Source organism: Lepidochelys olivacea (genome assembly GCF_965140295.1).
Source record: "Lepidochelys olivacea isolate rLepOli2 genome assembly, chromosome: 14".
NCBI classification, from domain to species: Eukaryota; Metazoa; Chordata; order Testudines; family Cheloniidae; genus Lepidochelys; species Lepidochelys olivacea.
In genome coordinates, this window is record NC_140424.1 from 19,519,836 (window position 1) to 19,537,660 (window position 17,825).

Consider the following 17,825-nt stretch of genomic DNA (forward strand, 5'->3'; position numbering starts at 1 on the left):
ACAGTCAACTCTGTTGAACTGTTTTTCCCCTTAGATTTATTTCTAATGGGATCTTACCTACCAACTCCCTGCATTTGCTAAGCCGCCTTGAAATTGTTTTTGTGCAGTTTTCCCTCTTATTCCTTAGAATCATGAATTCTATCATTTCATGATCACTTGCAAATTCTTTGATTGTCCAAATCAAATCTAGAACAGCCTCTCCACCTTCTGAAAAAAATTCTCTAATACATTCCAAGAATGTGTTTGTTGCTCTGTGTTTTCCCAACAGATGTCTGGGTAGTTGAAATCTCCCATCATGACCATGGCTTTGGCTGATTTAGTTATTTAAAAAAAGCCTCATCCACCTCCTCCTCTTGGTTAGATGGTCTGTAATAGACCCCTACCATAACATCCCTGTTGGTTTTTTTTAATCCCTTTTATCTTACCAGAGACTTTGTACAAGTCCAAGTGTATACAGCTTTTGATCTGTAAGAGAACACTTTTTCCCTCCTGAGCAAGTTGTACCCTTCTCTATCACACCAAGTCTGGGATGCCAGCTATGCCTAGTTGTTTATTAACTAGCATTTCAAGTTCTTGCTTCTTCCTCATACTTAGATACCCACATTCTCTTATCCCTGTTATGATTCTGACCCTGTTCTGCATATTTTTCCCCACTTACCTGTGGTCTTATCTCTTGCCCTCAAACCTAGTTTAAAGCCCCCCTTGCTTGGTTAGCAAGTCTGTATTCAAATATGCTCTTCCCTGTCTTTGATAGCTGGACCTCATCTCTGCTTAGCAGTCCTCCTTCCTGGAACAGCATCCCCTGGTCAAGGAAACCAAAGCCATGCTCACACCCCCAGCTTGACATTCACCTCTAGGATGCATCTGTTTCTGCATGGGCTCCTACTTTTGTCTAGAAGGATTGAAGAGACCACCACCTGTGTCCCCAGCTCCTTTACCCTTACTCCCAGAGACCTGTAGTCATGTCTGATCTGCTCAGGGTCATACTTTGCAGTATCATTAGTGCCTACATGGATGAGTAGAATAGGGAGTAGGCAGAGGGCCAGATAATCCTCAATCCTATGGGGAGTGGATGTTAGAGCCTGTTCCTCAGTTTTGTTTTAATATGAAGTACTTTTGGCTAAGTTTCAGATCTTACACTCAGTTTACCATTTTTATCCCTAAACCCTTTATTAAAAAGGGGACATCAGCTATTCTTGAGAATTGAGACTTTATAAGGCAGTTTTCCTATAATATACTGTCCATCCTAAAGGAAGTGGTCTAACATTGCTGTTAAAGGGGTGTGTATAAAAAAGTTAATCCAGTGCTTACCTTAAATGAATACAGCAAAATTAGTCATTTATTTAAAAAGAAACATTACAAATAAGTGTGCAAAACAAATGATTAAATACACATAAAAGCAACATGCAAACTTGACCACACAATCTGCATAAAAGTTAGTCCTTGGTCCATTTTATCAGATGCTAAAGAAACCTGCCAAAAATTTAATTTGCAGCTAAATAATCTTGAGTGAACTAGAACTTCAACTTTGAAGCATCTGTGAAATTAAAGCTGAGGCATTATATGAATGCCTCATGTAATTAGTGCTAGGAATTGAGAACTTGTGTTCTTTCACTTTTTTTTTAGAAAATGGTATATGCCTTATTTCCAAAATCAAGGCTACAGAGTTGTCCAAATAGTTGGGGGGGGGGGGGGGGAGAGGAAGAGCTGGATGCAAGTCAGTTGATAGCTGTTTGATTTGACCTAACTGCACCTAAGCAAACACCATTCAATATGCAACACTTCAAAAAATGCTTTGCAGATTTAGAGTCATCACAAGGTAGTGTACTTCACATCACCAACTTTAAACTGTGTATTAAGTGGCCTGTAAAGTCTCCTGGTTGAAGCCCAGAGAGTTGGTCTTTTAGAAGCAACCCAATGCAACTGTTAAACCAACTTAAATTTTTAGCTGGAATGGATGTGTTTCATTATATAAGCAGCAGCATCCCCTTCAAACATGAACTTCATTTGTCATAGTATCCTATGCAATTTACTTCATATGCTGAGTAGTGGTTAACCACATCAGCAGTACCTAACTGTGCCTGTGTGTGTCTAATATATATATAGTTTGGCACCACTGAAAATTACCGTAGTGCTGATAGTTAATTCAACTTAACCAAGAACATCAGTGTATACATGACTGACTATCAATCTGTGGCCACAAGACAACTGCACCACACTCCAGCCCAAAGGGCAAGTGCAGTTCAGATTGGGTTTATTATAGCCACCTGTGTCATCTCTTCCCTTCTGCATGTTAAGGTGTATGAAAAGGGAAATAAATCCCTCCTGTTCTAAGGCAAGCTGCTGGTATAACTAACCTAGTTACTTAGTATTTACAGTTATTTCCTGCCCCCACAGAGAGGTTCAGTGGAAGTGATGTAATATGGTGCCTGAAATAAATTCACCTCCTTGCCTGAAGTTTGTACAACACACCTCAGGTATGTGGCAGGCACTCATCTGCACTCAATTTCACAGTTTAACACCACTTCTTGAAGAGCTGACAGAACCCCTGTTATTTCCCCCTTCTAATATTGAAAAAAATAGCATATGAGTTTAACATAAGTAGAAATCCTCTACATCAGAGCTTGTTCTGCTCATGTTGGGCCAGGCTTCTCAATGAGGTCTGTTACACATCTTGATCAGTATTGGACATACATACCCAGTCCTTCTAAAGAAGCAGAATAACCAAGGCAGTACTTTGACCAAAACACTTTCTTCCTCAGTTTAGTCAAAGCTTGTCATCTGTCATTTCTAGAAACTGAGCATAGACATCCCTTGAGCATTCCCCTTTTTGATTGAATAAGAATTTGTAGTAGCTACCATCTGCACATATTGCTGAAACAAAAAAACCAAAGACATTTTGTTTTACAGCCTAAAAAAGCTGCATCTCCAGCACATTTCTTCAGTGTGCACCTTTTTGGAAACTCACTGTTCTCAACCCAATAGGACACCTTGTTGAGCATTAGTTTGGCTGGTAGCCTGGAGAAAAGTTACTGTCTAAGGCAACTCCCATCTTTTCATGTACTATGTATATATACCTGCTACTGTATTTTACACTCCATGCATCTGATGAAGTGGGTCTTAGCCCACAAAAGCTTATGCCCACATAAATTTGTTAGTCTCTAAGATGCTAGAAGGACTCCTCGTTGTTTTTGTCTACAAGATTTTGTCCTAAGCATCAGTGCAAGGAGTTTTTTTGCTGTTTGCTCAAAGCCCACATTATTGGTCACACACCCTAGTTCAGAAGTGGGCAAACTACAGCCCACCAGCCGTTCTAATCCAGCCCTCTAGCTCCCTCTGGGCAGCAGGGTCTGGAGCTTGCTCCACTCTGGCACTCCAGCGGGAGTGTAGGGTCAGGGCCAAACTCTGTGGCTCCTGGAAGCTGCAGCATGTCATCCCCCGCTCCAGCTCCTACATGTAGGGGCAGCCAGGGGGCTCCACACACTGCCCCCATCGGCCAGAAACTGCAGTCAATAGGAGTTGAGGGGGCAGCGCCTAGTGGAGGCCCCTGGCCACAGCTCCGCCTAGGAGCCAGAGAGAGGACATGCTGCTGCTTTCAGGAGCTGCTGGAGGTAAGTCTTGCCTAGAGCATGCACCCTTAAGCCACCCCTCCTTGCCCCAAGCCCCAGCCTGATCCCCCTCCTACATCCCCAACCCCACCCCCAATTTTGCAAGCATTCAGGGCCCCCCATACAATTTCTATACCCAGATGTGGCCTCAGACCAAAAAGTTTGCCTACCCCTGCCCTAGTTCTCATTAGCACAGATCCTATGCAAGCCTGAAGGCCTGACCCACCATGAAGGTTTGCTTGCTCACTTTTCCAGACAGCACTGTCAAAGCTGTCACCATGATCCCTCCCTCAAACTGAGGGGCTCTAATGTCTTAGCCAGTCATCCTTTACAGTATTTAAATAAAATAAATCTGAGCAAAAAAAAATATAACCTTGTCACTTGTGGAAGAGCTTACCAGGGCTTGCTTTTCAAACAGAACCCTTGGGGAAGTTCAGACAACTTACCTATGACAGCATTTGGCTCTGTTCCAAAGGCACAAATGCATGGAGAGCCTGAGGGAACCTGAAATTTAGAAAAGCTCCATTTGGAACTGAAGTATTTGGGGAGGAAGCTGGCTGAGGCCAAACTGAAAAGAAAAAAAATGATGTACATAAAAGATCCACCACAATGATTCTGATGCCACTTCCTTGATTGTTATGGTAAGATCCAAAACAGGAATACCAGAAACACCATGAGGTCCCCTAGGGACTCCACTAGTGCTATATAGATTCTATGGAAAGCACTCACATATTTGTATTTGTTAGGTGGCAGTATAAAACCCATACACTGCATAGCAATGATTAATCTTCAAGAGTAAGATACAAAACCCAAGTTTTTGCCTCATTAAATGCTACTATGGAAAAAAATAACTTCATTTTGAAATAACTTGGGGGAGGGGGAGAAACAGTCTTGCTAGCATGTGTTTAATACCAAAAATTAAAACCCAAACAATCTCAAACCAATAGGCTAGAGAATGGATGAAAGCCTACCTAGACTGCTTGTTCCTTTTGGGGTCTTCTGCTGCAAAAATATGCACTGTACCATGGTCACTTGATACACAAATTAGGGAAGCATCCTGATTGAAGTTAATGCTGTAGACACAAATAATTGCAACAGATTTTTATTTAGCCTTCATACACCATAGTAGCTTGATTTGTAAGGTGTACATGTATTGCATTTAACCTAGAGTTAGTCAGATAGAAAAAGGAGACAAACACTAATTAGACCTGCACACATAACCTGAATTTAAAAAGGCACAAAATGTGGTTAGGCTAGGCACCTTGTGCCTTTGCACAAAGAACCACAGCGAAGTTTTTTTTTCCAGTCTCAGCACAAAAAGATACCAGATGCATCAAAAGATGGAGGAAGTACATTACTTCAAAAGGGGGAAACAATTTTAAGCTTACCAGTAGATATTAGCTGCTTGCGAACCTCTTCGTAACTCCTGGATTAAATGCCCCGATGAAGTATCAAATATTCTTATGAGAGTCCCCTAAAAAAGTAATGAAACATTTTATTAGTAAAGAAGGAAGAAGTCTAACTATCCTATATTCATAAAAAGGATTACAAGCACATCCCATGCAATCCAACATTCAGAAACACTAGTATCTTGCTAAAAGAAAAGGAGTACTAGTGGCACCGTAGAGACTAACCAATTTATTTGAGCATAAACTTTCGTGAGTTAGTCTCTACGGTGCCACTAGTACTCCTTTTCTTTTTGCGAATACAGACTAATACAGCTGCTACTCTGAAACCTAGTATCTTGCGAAGAGGATCAAATCCTAATTGACTTGTGTGTGGATTACTTTTATCCCATTATGAACCAGGAGGATCCCTCAATAAGGTTATGCTTAAGATGTGAAAGTACTGGAGTCTTCTGTTCACACCACTGGTGTCTACTTTTTTGACCAATGTACAGATGACCAGCTGTAACGTTCTGAAATGTTACTGGAGTCCTGATATTGGTTACTGGAACGTGTTTCCAAGAAGCTGGGCAAACATTCCAATCATCCATTTCTCACATTCAGAACTCAACTTCCTCAGTCACTACTCTGCATATTTCTCAGTTAAACCAAGACCAAACAGCATAAAACAGGAAAATCCAAAGTTTGGTTTGTGTTGGAATCTTCTGGAAGGATTCCTTAAGTACTGTTGTCCAAGCGAATATTTCTCACACCACCTAGCATCAGGCAATCCCCATTGCAAAGCATTATCCCATTTCAGTAAACCAAGCCATTCAAGAGACCCAATAAGAAAGTCAAACTGCACTCCCTCAGAATACCACATTCATGTCAAACCAACCTGATAGCTTTCTTTGACAGGGTAACAAGCCTTGTGGTCAGGGGGAAGCAGCAAATGTGCTATATTTTGAATTTAGTAAAGTTTTTGATACTGTCTCACATGACCTCAAACTAGGAAAATACAACCTAGATGGAGCTACTACAAGGTGGGTGCATATCTGGTTGGAAAACTGTTCCCAGAGAATAGTTATCAATGGTTCACAGTCAAGCTGGAAGGGCATATCAAGTAGGGTCCCACAGGGATCTGTTATGGATCCAGTGCTGTTCAATATCATCATTAGTGATTTAGATAATGGTATAGAGAGTACACTTAAAAGTTTGTGGATGATACCAAGCTGAAAGGGGTTGCAAAGTGCTTTGGAGGAGAAGATTAAAATTCAAAATGATCTGGACAAACTGGAGAAATGGTCTGAAGGAAATAGAATGAAATTCAGTAAGGACAAGCACAAAGCACTCCACTTAGGAAGGAAGAAATCAGTTGCATGCATACAAAATGGAAAATGACTGCCTAGGAAGGAGAACTACAGAAAGGGGTGTGGGGGTCATGTGGATCACAAGCTAAATATGAGTCAGTATAACACTGTTTAAAATAAAACCCCACCATCATTCTGGGATGTATCAGCAGGAACATTGTAAGCAAGACATGAGAAAAAAATTCTTCCACTCTGTGCTGATTAGGCCTCAACTGGAATATGTGGCCAGTTCTGGGCAGCACATTTCAGGTAAGATATGCTCAAATTGGAGAAAGTCCAGAGAAGAGCAACAAAAATGATTAAAGGTCTAGAAAACATGACCTACGAGGGAAGATTGAAAATACTGGGTTTGTCTAGTCTGGAGAAGAGAAGACAGAGAGGGGATGTGATAACAGTTTTCAATTACATAAAAAGTTGTTACAAGGAAGAGGGAGAAAAATTGTTCTCTTTATCCACGGACGATAGGACAAGAAGCAATGGGCTTAAATTGCAGCAAGGGTGATTTAGGCCAGACATTAGGAAAATCTTACTGTCAGGGTGGTTAAGCACTGGACTAGATTACCAAGGGAAGTGGTGGCATCTCCATCATTGGAGATTTTTAGGAGCTGGTTAGACAAACACCTGTCAGGGATGGTCTAGAATACTTAGTCCTGCCATGAGTGCAGGGGACTGGACTAGATCTCTCAGGAACGTCATGTTTGAATTGGTCTGCTATTTAAGACCAAATACATGTACAATAAGACAATGCTTTTAAAAGAAGAAACAGTCCTAATTACTTTGTTTCTAAGTACTGTACCACTTCCATCTGATGGAAGTCTAGTACACAACACGGTCCCTTGAAAATGGCCTTACAGCCAAAATTACTGCATGCATTATTTCTCATAGCCCACATCAGTAAAGGGTAACAACCTTTTATCAAGTTAATCTAACTTTGTAAGTAATACTAACTTTTGGACAATGCTTATAGAACATTAAATAAGTAGTGTAGTCTGAAATGGTTGCCTACCTCATCCATCATTAATGATGGTCCCTTACGTATGCTCTTACCTCAGTTTACACATATGGGTTAGCCACTTAAAAGTTATTAGGAGCTAAGCTCTCGGCCTTGAGGAGAGCAGTAGTCCACCCTGGTCTACATGCAATCACTACCTTTCATCTCTGTCATTCTCCTTCCCTTTAGGAACAGGATTGGATTTTTAATCATTTTTAAAAGTTTAATCTTAATTTAGGAAAGACTGCCAGGTTTTTTTTAAGCATTTGGTGCTATTGGAATGTACATTAATACAGCCAAGATTCTAAATAGACTGGTTTGAGAGCTCATTTCAGCTGAATGACAAGAGGAAAGATAGCAAAGAGTAAGCTAGGATTTGGTTTTTCATTCCCCCAGTTTCTGTAAAGTGAAGTTCACCAGACTATTTAGTCTTCCTGCCACCTCCATACACATGGGGCCTCTTATGAAGTGCTCTGCCTTGCATTCTTTCTACTCTGCTCTTCAAAATGGCAGAGGAGATATAGGTAAAGAGCAGCACAATCCACAAATGGGAGCAAAGGTGGAGATATGACAGGAAATGTGCAGCCAAAGTATTCAAGAACAGAAGCTTAAGTTTAGGATCCTAGGTCTGTATTTAGGAGCCTACAGGTGAGATTTGCATGTTTAAGTCAGGGGCGCACAAACTTTTTGGCCCGAGGGCCATATCAGCATTGAGCAACTGTATGGAGGGTCGGGTAGGGAAGGCTGTGCCTCCCCAAAGAGCCTGGCCCCTACCCCCATCCACTTCCCGCCCCCATCAGAACACCCAATCCATCCAGTGCGCCTTGTCCCCTGACCGCCCCCCCAGGACCTCACCCCCATCAAACCCCTGCTTCTCCCTGTCCCCTGACTGCCCTGACCCCTATCCACACCTCCGCCCACTGAGAGGCCCCTTGGGACCCCATCCCCTATCCACACCCCCCCCCCACTCCCTGACCCCTATTCACACCCCCAGATAGGCCCCCCCAGGACTCCCACGCCTATCCAACCCCTATCCCCTGACTGCCCACCCCAGAACCTCCATCCAATCCAACTGCCCACCAGGACCCCTTGCCCCTTATCCAACCCCCCTCCCCCACCACGCTGCTCAGAGCAGCAAAGCCCCGCCGCCCAGCCCGAGCCAGCCACGCTGCTGCCACGCTGCCCAGCAGGAGCAGCGGGCCAGAGCGCTGGCATCGTGTCACGCTGAGGCTGCAGGGGAGGAGGGACAGCGGGGGAAGGGCCGGGGGGTTAGCCTCCCTGGCCAGGAGCTCAGGGGCCGGGCAGGACGGTCCTCCGCGCCAGATGTGGCCCGCAGGCTGTAGTTTGCCCCACCTCTGGTTTAAGTGAATCTGGAGCACTGAAATCAACATTTTTTGAAAAAGCTCATCCCTGAGATGCCTCACTGTGGCTCTAGGGTCCTAACTTTGAGCTCCTGTTTTGAAAGTGTTGTCCCTGCAAAGTTAGGACTATACACTACCATTTTCTGAAAAAGACATCCCTTGACATAGCAGCATGAAAAGTGTCCAGTGGAAATCTGCTTCCCTCCTCCTCACGTAATGACTGACTTTAGAGAGCTTTTGAAACTTAACTGATTCAGGAGTACAAATCCTACTGATTTTCAGTGAAACCTGTTCTGAGTCACTTGGGTGCTTTTGGAAGCCTACACTCAAAAATTATGTAAAGGAAGTGATTAGCTGTTATCTAGTAAAGTTACTCTGATTGTGATACCAATATTAAAAAAACAGCATGACCAAATAGGTTTATAGTCCTCCAGTCCTAGAAGTTAAAAAGGTTTTTACAATGAAATGACGACAGTCCTTAAGAGCAAAGCTCCTGGCATCATGCCAGTGAAAATCCATATGGTAGTAACTTCTAAATTATGCAGTTCCAAAGGGTCTGGTAGAGCTGTAAAATATTTTCTAGCAATGTATAAAGCTTGGAACACATTTTCCAACATTTCAACACAGTGATCAAATACGTTCCTGGATCTGAAGCTAAAAATCAAGTTCAAGCTGAGCGAAAGCCTGCAAAGACTAGATAGTATAGCACCTGACAGACTTGTAGAATGCCCTTCTTTCCAGAAGTCAACTTTAAGTTAATAGTTTGATCTGTTACTGGTTTGTATGTCCATGTACAAGACAGTCAGGGTTAGTGGAAGAGGACATTTTTCTGAGGCTTTAGGCTCAAGGGAGGTTCTCTTTCAGTAAATCCATGGATTCCTTAGAAGCAAATTAAGAGTCCAGTCATGGGCAGCAGGTATCAAAGGCAGGGGAAGGCTAAACCTACCCAAACTGCCAGCATGGCCCCACCCAACCTCCACCCCCAGGCCTCCTCCTGCTTCCCCCTGTGCTCTGCTGTGGCTCTACCTTCCCACAGTGGAGCCCAGCCAGGGAGCCCAGGCAGCTGTGGGGAACTGCAGCAGACCCTGTATCTCCCCGAGGTGCAGGGGGACTGAGAACCTGTGTCCCCACCCAGGGCACGAGGGTCTGCAACTCCACGCTGGCTCCTCACAGCTGCCTGCACGGCTCTCCCCAACCCAGCTCTGGACAGGGTATGCAGGGGCCTCACAGCCACACCCACAGCCTGGCCACAGTAAGAGCCTCACAGGCAGCTGTGAGGAGCCATGGACCCTCCACCTGCCCTGGGCTGGGGGCCTGGGACATGGGCAGGGGGCTGCTTTTGCCTTGACCTCAGGCAGGGGCCCCCAGCCTCCCCTACTTTGGGGAGGGCTCTGGTGCCTTTGTACTGGGCTGGGGCTACTGGGGGCTGGCCTACAGCCAGTGCTTGTGCTGCCCGCCCACCCAGGGGCTGCGCTGCCTGCCCGCCGGGCGCTCTGGAGGGGGGAGTCCTCTGGGCTCCAGCAGGGAAAGGGAGGGGCAGGGCCCGGGGCAGAAGGGGTAGGTTGGCCCAGGGATAGCCTCCTGAAGCCCATGGTTCACCCGCTGCCCATGAGTCCAGTATAGTAAACAAAGCTTGTTCTTGGTTCAAGATAACTGGACTCAATTTGAATAAGTCCATTGGGTTACAGAATGAAGTAATGTCTCAGCTCAAGGCTGCTGGAGTCATGCCAGATCTCTAGGGAAGTATCCAGTTTTTGCTGAAGGAGCAGTAGAGATCAATGGGAAAAATTCTGTGCGCACAATTCAGTAACTAGGTTCCTTAAGACAGTTTTCCAGTAGTTACAGTGTAACAAAGCATTTGTGCCATTAACAGTAGGACCATATCGGATATTCATAAATATAGCCACTGATAATAGAACATTTGATTATTTGCTTACTTTTTCTGATGCTGTTGCAATTCTTGTTCCCTGCAGGTTTAAAGCTATACAGCTCAAGACTCCTTCATGAGCTGGTATGTCTACAGGAGGCTTTTCTGTATTAGCCAGATCCACTATCTGCACATGCCCAGTATGTGTCCCAGGGAATGCGAGAAGGGAATTATTACTATTTGGACAAAGGACACAGAGACCTAAAAACAAAATTGACAAAAAAGAAGCAATTTATTTTCAAAGCCTTAAAAAAAAAAAATACACAAGTTCTTACAATACGATAATTTTAATGTAAGGAAATCCTAAATTTCACATCTTAAATTTAGAAATACATTTTTGAATTGTACTGCAAAAAGTGAAGACATAAGGTTAAACAAGCTTCTAATGTCTCCAAATATAATCCAGCAATACACGCACTGCACTTACAAGCAAATATTTGGGGGGTTGAGGGGGTGTTAAAAAGGAGCATAGTAAATTAACAGAGTGATCTCTGGGACTGCAGTTCATCCTACAACGCAACCAGGATAGCCCATGTTCTGTCTAAGAATCTGGACATTTTCAGCAAGTAGTTTACAGGTCTTATGTACTAGCTACCATAAGATGGTCCAAAGCCTATAGAAGTCTGAAGAAAATATCACCTTGCCAAAATTTAAAAAGCAGGGTAACAAAATATATTTTTAGAATAAAACTTAAGTTGGAGGGGCAAAATTAATTTCAACTACATCTTTAACTCCAAGAGCCAAAAAAAAAAAAAAAAAAAAAAATCAGAAGCCAGACTAAGATGCCTCATCTTCTGGCCCCCCAGATTTCAAGCTAGTACCTATTTACTGAAATGGAACTTACATCTCTTCTGAATTTGGCCCATTAAGTCTAAGGAGTAAGTTGGTGCAAGTCACACCAGTGGGGCAGAAGTGCATTCTGACAGGAAAAAAAAAAAAACCACACAGGAAGGTATAACCAAGGATCAAGTTAAAATAGGAGACTCATTTAGACCTTCTGGCTCCTTGGCTTTTAAATTGGTGCAATTTATGTGCAAATTACACCACCATGCACACATCAACTCCAGAAATGCCAGTGACACTATCAGCCATGGCAGCCTTTTGAAAGTCCATATCTCAGCCTACCAATGGTAGCATAGATTTTAAGTACTTTTGGACAGGGCTATGCCTCCGTGTACACACACACACACACACACACACACCCCCCCCCAGCTCAAGGGTTGGCGATCTTTCAGAAGTGGTGTGCCGAGTCTTCATTTATTCACTCTAATTTAAGGTTTTGCGTGCCAGTAATGTTTTCAAAAGGTCTCTTTCTATAAGTCTATAATATATAACTTAACTATTGTTGTATGTAAAATAAATAAGGTTTTTAAAATGGTTTAAGAAGCTTCATTTAAAATTAAAATGCAGAGCCCTCCGGACTGGTGGCCAGGCCCCGGGAGGTGTGAGCGCCACTGAAAATCAGCTCACGTGCTGCCTTTGGCATGCGTGCCATAGGTTGCCTACCCCTAGCTCAATGAGGCCCTGATCCAAGTAGTATTTCTATAGCATGCACCACACTTAGATATTTAATCTGAAAAGCTCAGTGATTTAAGAGCACTTACTCCTCGCTGTCTTGGAGAACTATGTGGAGAGAGACTGTATTACGGACAATACCAGTGTTATAAAGACTGAAAGGACTGGTAATTAAGGGCAGTCTTCTTTGTAGAGACAAGGAGGGTGAGGTAATATATTTTATTGAACCAACTTCTTTTGGTGAGAGACAAGTGTTTTAGCTTACACAGAGCTCTTCTTCAGGTCTGGGAAATGTACTCCGAGTATCACAGCTACATACACGGTGGAAGAGATTGTTTAGTGCAGCATTTCTCAAATGCAGCCACTGTGGTTGCATGTGACCACCAGGGGCTTTTCTTGTGGCCACAGCTTTCTGGACTGTTATTGGGGGAGGAGAAGTGGGGGGGGGGAGGGGAACAGTGGCTCCTCCCTGGTGCTCTTGGATATACCAGTTTGGTGTTGGTTGCTGGGACCACCAGCAGGGGTTGGACCCTGCCCCCCTCTGGAGACAGGTGGGGCACAACACTGGAGGAGCAGCTAGTGAGTTCCCTACCTTCCCAGGGGCAGTGCGACTCAGGCTTTGAGCTTCAGTCCTGGGGCAGCAGGTTCTTGCCTTGGGGCTTCAGGCTCCAGCCCTGGGCTCTGGAGGCATGGCTTTGGGCTCTGTCCTCCAGCCACAGAGCTTCAGGCTCTGGCTCACTGCTGCCTCCCTGGCCCCCACTGCCTCCTCCAATCCCCCCCAATCCAGGGCTTAATTTGTCCTCAAACTTGCCAGGGCTGAGTAAGTCTGCTGTGAAAAGTGATATTAACAAACATACAAGTATCACTTTGCCATTTTACTAGCTAGCAACAAATACACGTCCTAATCATTGTAAAATGTCAGGTTTCAGAGTAACAGCCATGTTAGTCTGTATTCGCAAAAAGAAAAGGAGTACTGGTGGCACCTTAGAGACTAACCAATTTATTTGAGCATGAGCTTTCGTGAGCTACAGCTCACTTCATCGGATGCATACCGTGGAAATCCGATGAAGTGAGCTGTAGCTCACGAAAGCTCATGCTCAAATAAATTGGTTAGTCTCTAAGCTGCCACAAGTACTCTTTTTTTTTATTGTAAAACGTGTGTATTTGTTTGTATTTTTCCTAAAGCTAATTAAGTATGGGGGGGGGGGGAAGAGTGTTAAAGCAGCCACCAGGAAGAGTTGGTGGCTGCACTCTGAGGCCACCAAATAATTTGTCCTGAGAACCCCTGGTTTATTGTAATTAGTTCACCTTGAATGGTCTCAGATTAATGTGTGTTAAGTGGCCCATTAACACCTTCCCAGCCATGGGGCAGTAAGGAGGGCCAAAAAAAAAAAAAAAACTGGTAGGTGATAGTGGGTTATAGATTGTTGTAATAAGCCATAAATTCAGCAGCTCTAGGGAGTCCAGGATTTTTAATGTCTAGCATATGACTTTAGAACCCAGGATCATCTTTTGAAGGTGTTGTGCAGGTTTCCTTTGAGGACAAGGATTGAGAGGTCAGATATAGAGGAATCTCTTGGGGGAGGGGAGGGAGTGTTTGCCCACAAGTGATAGGGTGTCTTATTTTTCTGTGCAAGTTCATTCGAGCACCGTGATTGTCTCATTTCATCCACATAGTTGTTCTTGGGCCATTTAGTGCTCTGGATGAGGTACACCACATGTTGAGATAGGCATGTGTAGGACTCATGAATCTTGAAAGCTGTGTTGGGGTGAAGGGGTACTGATCATCGTAACAGTGGAGATATGTCTGCAGGTTTTGCATCTGTTGTTCTGGCAAGGTCTGGTGCAGTTTTGAGTTGGATGTGTCCTGGTCGGTGGGGAGCTTGCTTCTGAGGAGCTTGGAGGGCTGTTTGAATGCCAGAAGAGGGGGTTCAGGAAAGATTTTTCAGGATGTGGTTCCCATCGAGTATGGTTTGTAAGTGCTTAATGATACCTATATGGGTTCCAGTGTGGGGTGGTAGGTGACAACTGGGACTGTGCAGTTGGGAGGGGGTTATTTCCATATTGGAGCAGACTCACTTCTTATTTGGGTGGCCTGTTCCGTGATGTGATCTACTGCTGTCTCTTTAGTAGGAACTATCCTTAATCATTAGTATTCGGTGCTAGAAAACTCACCCATTTTCAGAGCACACAGATTTGCAACTTTACAAGTACTGTGCTGAAAAGGGCAGCACCACCTTACTTTGACAAACCAAACCCAGGTATGATGAAATGTAGATTACGTGAGAGCTTTCCTGCAATAAAGTATTATGAAGCATTGTGAAATAAACTTTATGCTAACAGTTTGCAACAAAAGTATCATCCCACAAGGGTATGATTAGAATGTTTCAAAACAAGTCATTGTTAATGAAATTAAACAAAGTGAATAAAGCAAGGAATTTGAACTAGAGTAATATAATGATAAAAATGGGACAGACTCAAAAGAAGAGTAACAAGGGCCAAAAAAGAACACCTACCTTCCCCTACTTTAAGTACACTACTAACCTTTAGGGTTGTAGCAGGTTTCAAAGACATGCAACTGGTGGGGATTGTGTGTGAATGTGAAAACTTTAATCATGGAGTCCAAAACTACCACAATTCTGAAACAGATAAAAAGGGAAGCACTTATGTCTTATCAATCAAGAGTAGGGAAAGGGGACAGAGACAGATACACACTCACACCCCTACTAATGCATAATTATTTCAATTGTACAATGCCTTCAACATACTTTAATTAATTTGATCCTTACACTCTCCTACCCTCCCAACGAACAGTAACTGCAGTTCCTGCAAAACCACTTAGTCATGACTGTGGGTTAACTAACAAGACAAATAAACCAGCTGTTCACAAATTCAAGCACAGGTTCCTGCTACAGACCAACAGGAACTCCTGTAACATTCTTCTGTACATGGCAAAGCAGAACGTGTCAGTAGTAAGCTATACACCAATCTACATGAACTCTGATCCATTCTCCCTTTAAAAAGCTTGTTCAAAAGCACCATTTTAAGTAGATTTCTAGTTGCAGACATGCTTTCAAGAATTTCCTTCCATAAACAACTGAGAATCTCTCAAATACCTCTACACATAGCAGACAAAATGCCTTGCACATGGAATAAATTTTTACTCATACCTACCTATCTCTTCGCAATTTAACGGCTTTGACTTCTGTTGAAAATTCTATTTCAATAACTGTCTTCTTTTTCAGATCATCCCAGATCATCACTAAAATGGTGGAAAAGATCCCATCAGAAAACCAGTAATATTTCATTTCAGTTTTCTAAGATGTTTGACACAATCTCTTCCTAACTGGAAAGCACTTATATCAGTTTGATAAAGTGACAAGAAAAGCTATTTGTTGGACATTGATCCTGGGTTTGTATTCAGCCTGGGCTTACAGCAGTGGATGGTTGCTTTCCCCCCTGCTAAATTAAGTAGTAAAGAATTAAGACAGAAGCACAATTGTCAAGGTATTACTAGAACATTAATAGCTCAAATGTTTCCAGAGTGCTTTACAAACTGTGTACAAAACAAAAACCAATCACTTTACTGATCTTTGAAATGTAACCAACTCTGTAGAGGAACACTGCATCTGTTTAAGAGTATACACCAGTATAAAATACTTTAGGATAGGAAGTGAATACAAGTAATTGAAACCACAGAGAGGATTTAGGTAGCTAGATTAATTATGGATATGCAATACAACCAAGACACAAGGGCAAAAATGACAAGTGGTCAAGACCCCCATTGTAAATGCTATCTAAAAAGCTAGCACCTCCAGTACAGCAGTAAATTCTAACACCAGTGAGCTGGTTCAATATGAACGGAAAGAACTCCATGCACTTCAAACCACTTACTGAATCACCATGTGTTTTCTTTTGCTGTCTCCCATCAAACTGAGCTTTCTAGTTAAGTCTTAGGTGGCACAGTTGCCTAATACAATACAAAGGCTGACATTTTAAAAGAAAACTAAGATGTGGGGACTGGATGCCTTAAATGCAGAGGCAGTCTCACTTTCAGGTCAACTGCTTTGAGTAGGTACATCAGTGTTGATGGTTTTGATCAGATTTAAAGATACATGAATACAAATAGCTGAAGCAAATGATGATGAAATACAGGCCACTTCACTACTACCACATTATGAGCATTCATTGTAACCTGACAGTGTCAAAAATTAAACACTAAAATGGCCAGCACCTTATAATTTAGCACCGAGAGCAGGCCAGCTTCACTGACTTGACAACAAGGGCTTAGCAAACAATAGAAAAACCTCCAAAACTAAGTGCCAATATTTCAGTCTCTGTGCATCTCAGAACACCAAGTCCTCCAATTCAGAAAGACTTGGTCACAGTGGAGGGGCTTACTATTTTGTTAGCGATTGTCAAGTTCTCTAAATAGGTCAGGCACAATAATGAGTATAACTATGACTTCTGGGAAAGTTTTCAATCTTGTCAAGATTGAAAGTGAATTGTAAAACCATTACTGCAAGAAATCTGTGAAGACTTCCCCCAGCCCAGCCCTCTCAGACAAAGGTTTTTAAATTGTTAAAATGTATGAGAAAGTTTTAGCAAATTTACAAATCATTAGCCAGGCTTGCAGCTCAGTCAGGTTTTCTGTTTTTGCATGACTGATTTTTATTGGCATGCAGGTCTGAGTAGGTTTCTTTAGAGTTTATTTTCAATATCTTAGAAAATGGTGAGCAAGCCATTCACCAAGTAAAATGACATAAAAAGAACCACAGATATTCCAAAACAAGCATGACAGAAGTAGAGATAGAGAGTCTGGGGTCAAATTCATGAGCAGGCATAATGCCCAATGGCTTAAGAGGAAGATACATATCTTCCTTGAACTTAAAATACTAAAAGAATTTTAGGCAGGTTGCAACACAAAGACTACACACAGACTTTCTGGATTCTATAAAAAAAATTTAGTTTGCGGTCTGTTGGATGCCAGAAACACATTTATGAAATCTGTTCCTTAGTGCTCAACACTGTACCTTTGTTAGGTGGATATTTTGGCTTTTTTCCTCCACCAACTAATGCTAAATAGTTGCACCGAAATAACATTTCAACATGGCCAATGCCTCCTTCTAGAAATTCTGTAAAACAAAAAATGAAATTTGTAAATATACTCAGCACTTAATTTCACAGCAAAATGGGTCTTAGATAGCATTGGAACATTTTCTTCTTTACAGAAAGTGTGACATTTTAGGATTTACTACAGAAGTGCAAAATACCACTGAGGTCAAGCCCATGTTAAGAGGCCTTTTACTGCATTGCCACAAGAAAATGCTTCAGTATATGACTACGGCTACTCTCAGTTATCTACACTATGGAAAGATACTGTGTGGAGATCTCCTCCTGTCCCCATCTGGATATTAAGAGAATCCAAAGAAGAGTGATTACTCTTAGCTACAATTAACAGCTTTTTCAGCAGAGACCACAAGTTACATTTAAAAAAAACAAACACTATACAACACAGGATACTTAGATATTCAAAGTTGTTTATGATTGCAAAAAAGTACAATTCCCCCCCACACACAAATACTGAAGTATACTTTTTAAAATGGAAAACAAGAAGTTACTCATTTATGGTATGTATATATCAATGATCCTATTAAAATTAATTTCT

General features: G+C 42.5%; 1 protein-coding gene across 2 annotated transcripts in view; it reads right to left on the bottom strand.

Annotated features, from left to right (window-relative positions):
* Positions 1-1,667: 1,667 nt before the first annotated feature.
* The window catches only part of WDR45B (WD repeat domain 45B), a 29,891-nt gene continuing 13,733 nt past the window's right edge, over positions 1,668-17,825 (bottom strand). The window contains exons 3-10 of one of the 2 annotated variants that reach the window (XM_084647088.1): positions 17,191-17,292; positions 15,332-15,419; positions 14,702-14,796; positions 10,653-10,843; positions 4,997-5,082; positions 4,580-4,681; positions 4,055-4,112; positions 1,668-2,874 (exon numbers count right to left, since the gene is read on the bottom strand). In XM_084647088.1, the coding sequence (XP_084503214.1) occupies positions 4,055-4,112; positions 4,580-4,681; positions 4,997-5,082; positions 10,653-10,843; positions 14,702-14,796; positions 15,332-15,419; positions 17,191-17,292 (722 nt within the window). In that variant the 3' untranslated portion in view covers positions 1,668-2,874. Of the gene's footprint in view, positions 2,875-4,054; positions 4,177-4,579; positions 4,682-4,996; positions 5,083-10,652; positions 10,844-14,701; positions 14,797-15,331; positions 15,420-17,190; positions 17,293-17,825 lie in introns of both variants that reach the window. The other variant, XM_084647087.1, reaches the window with a different exon arrangement.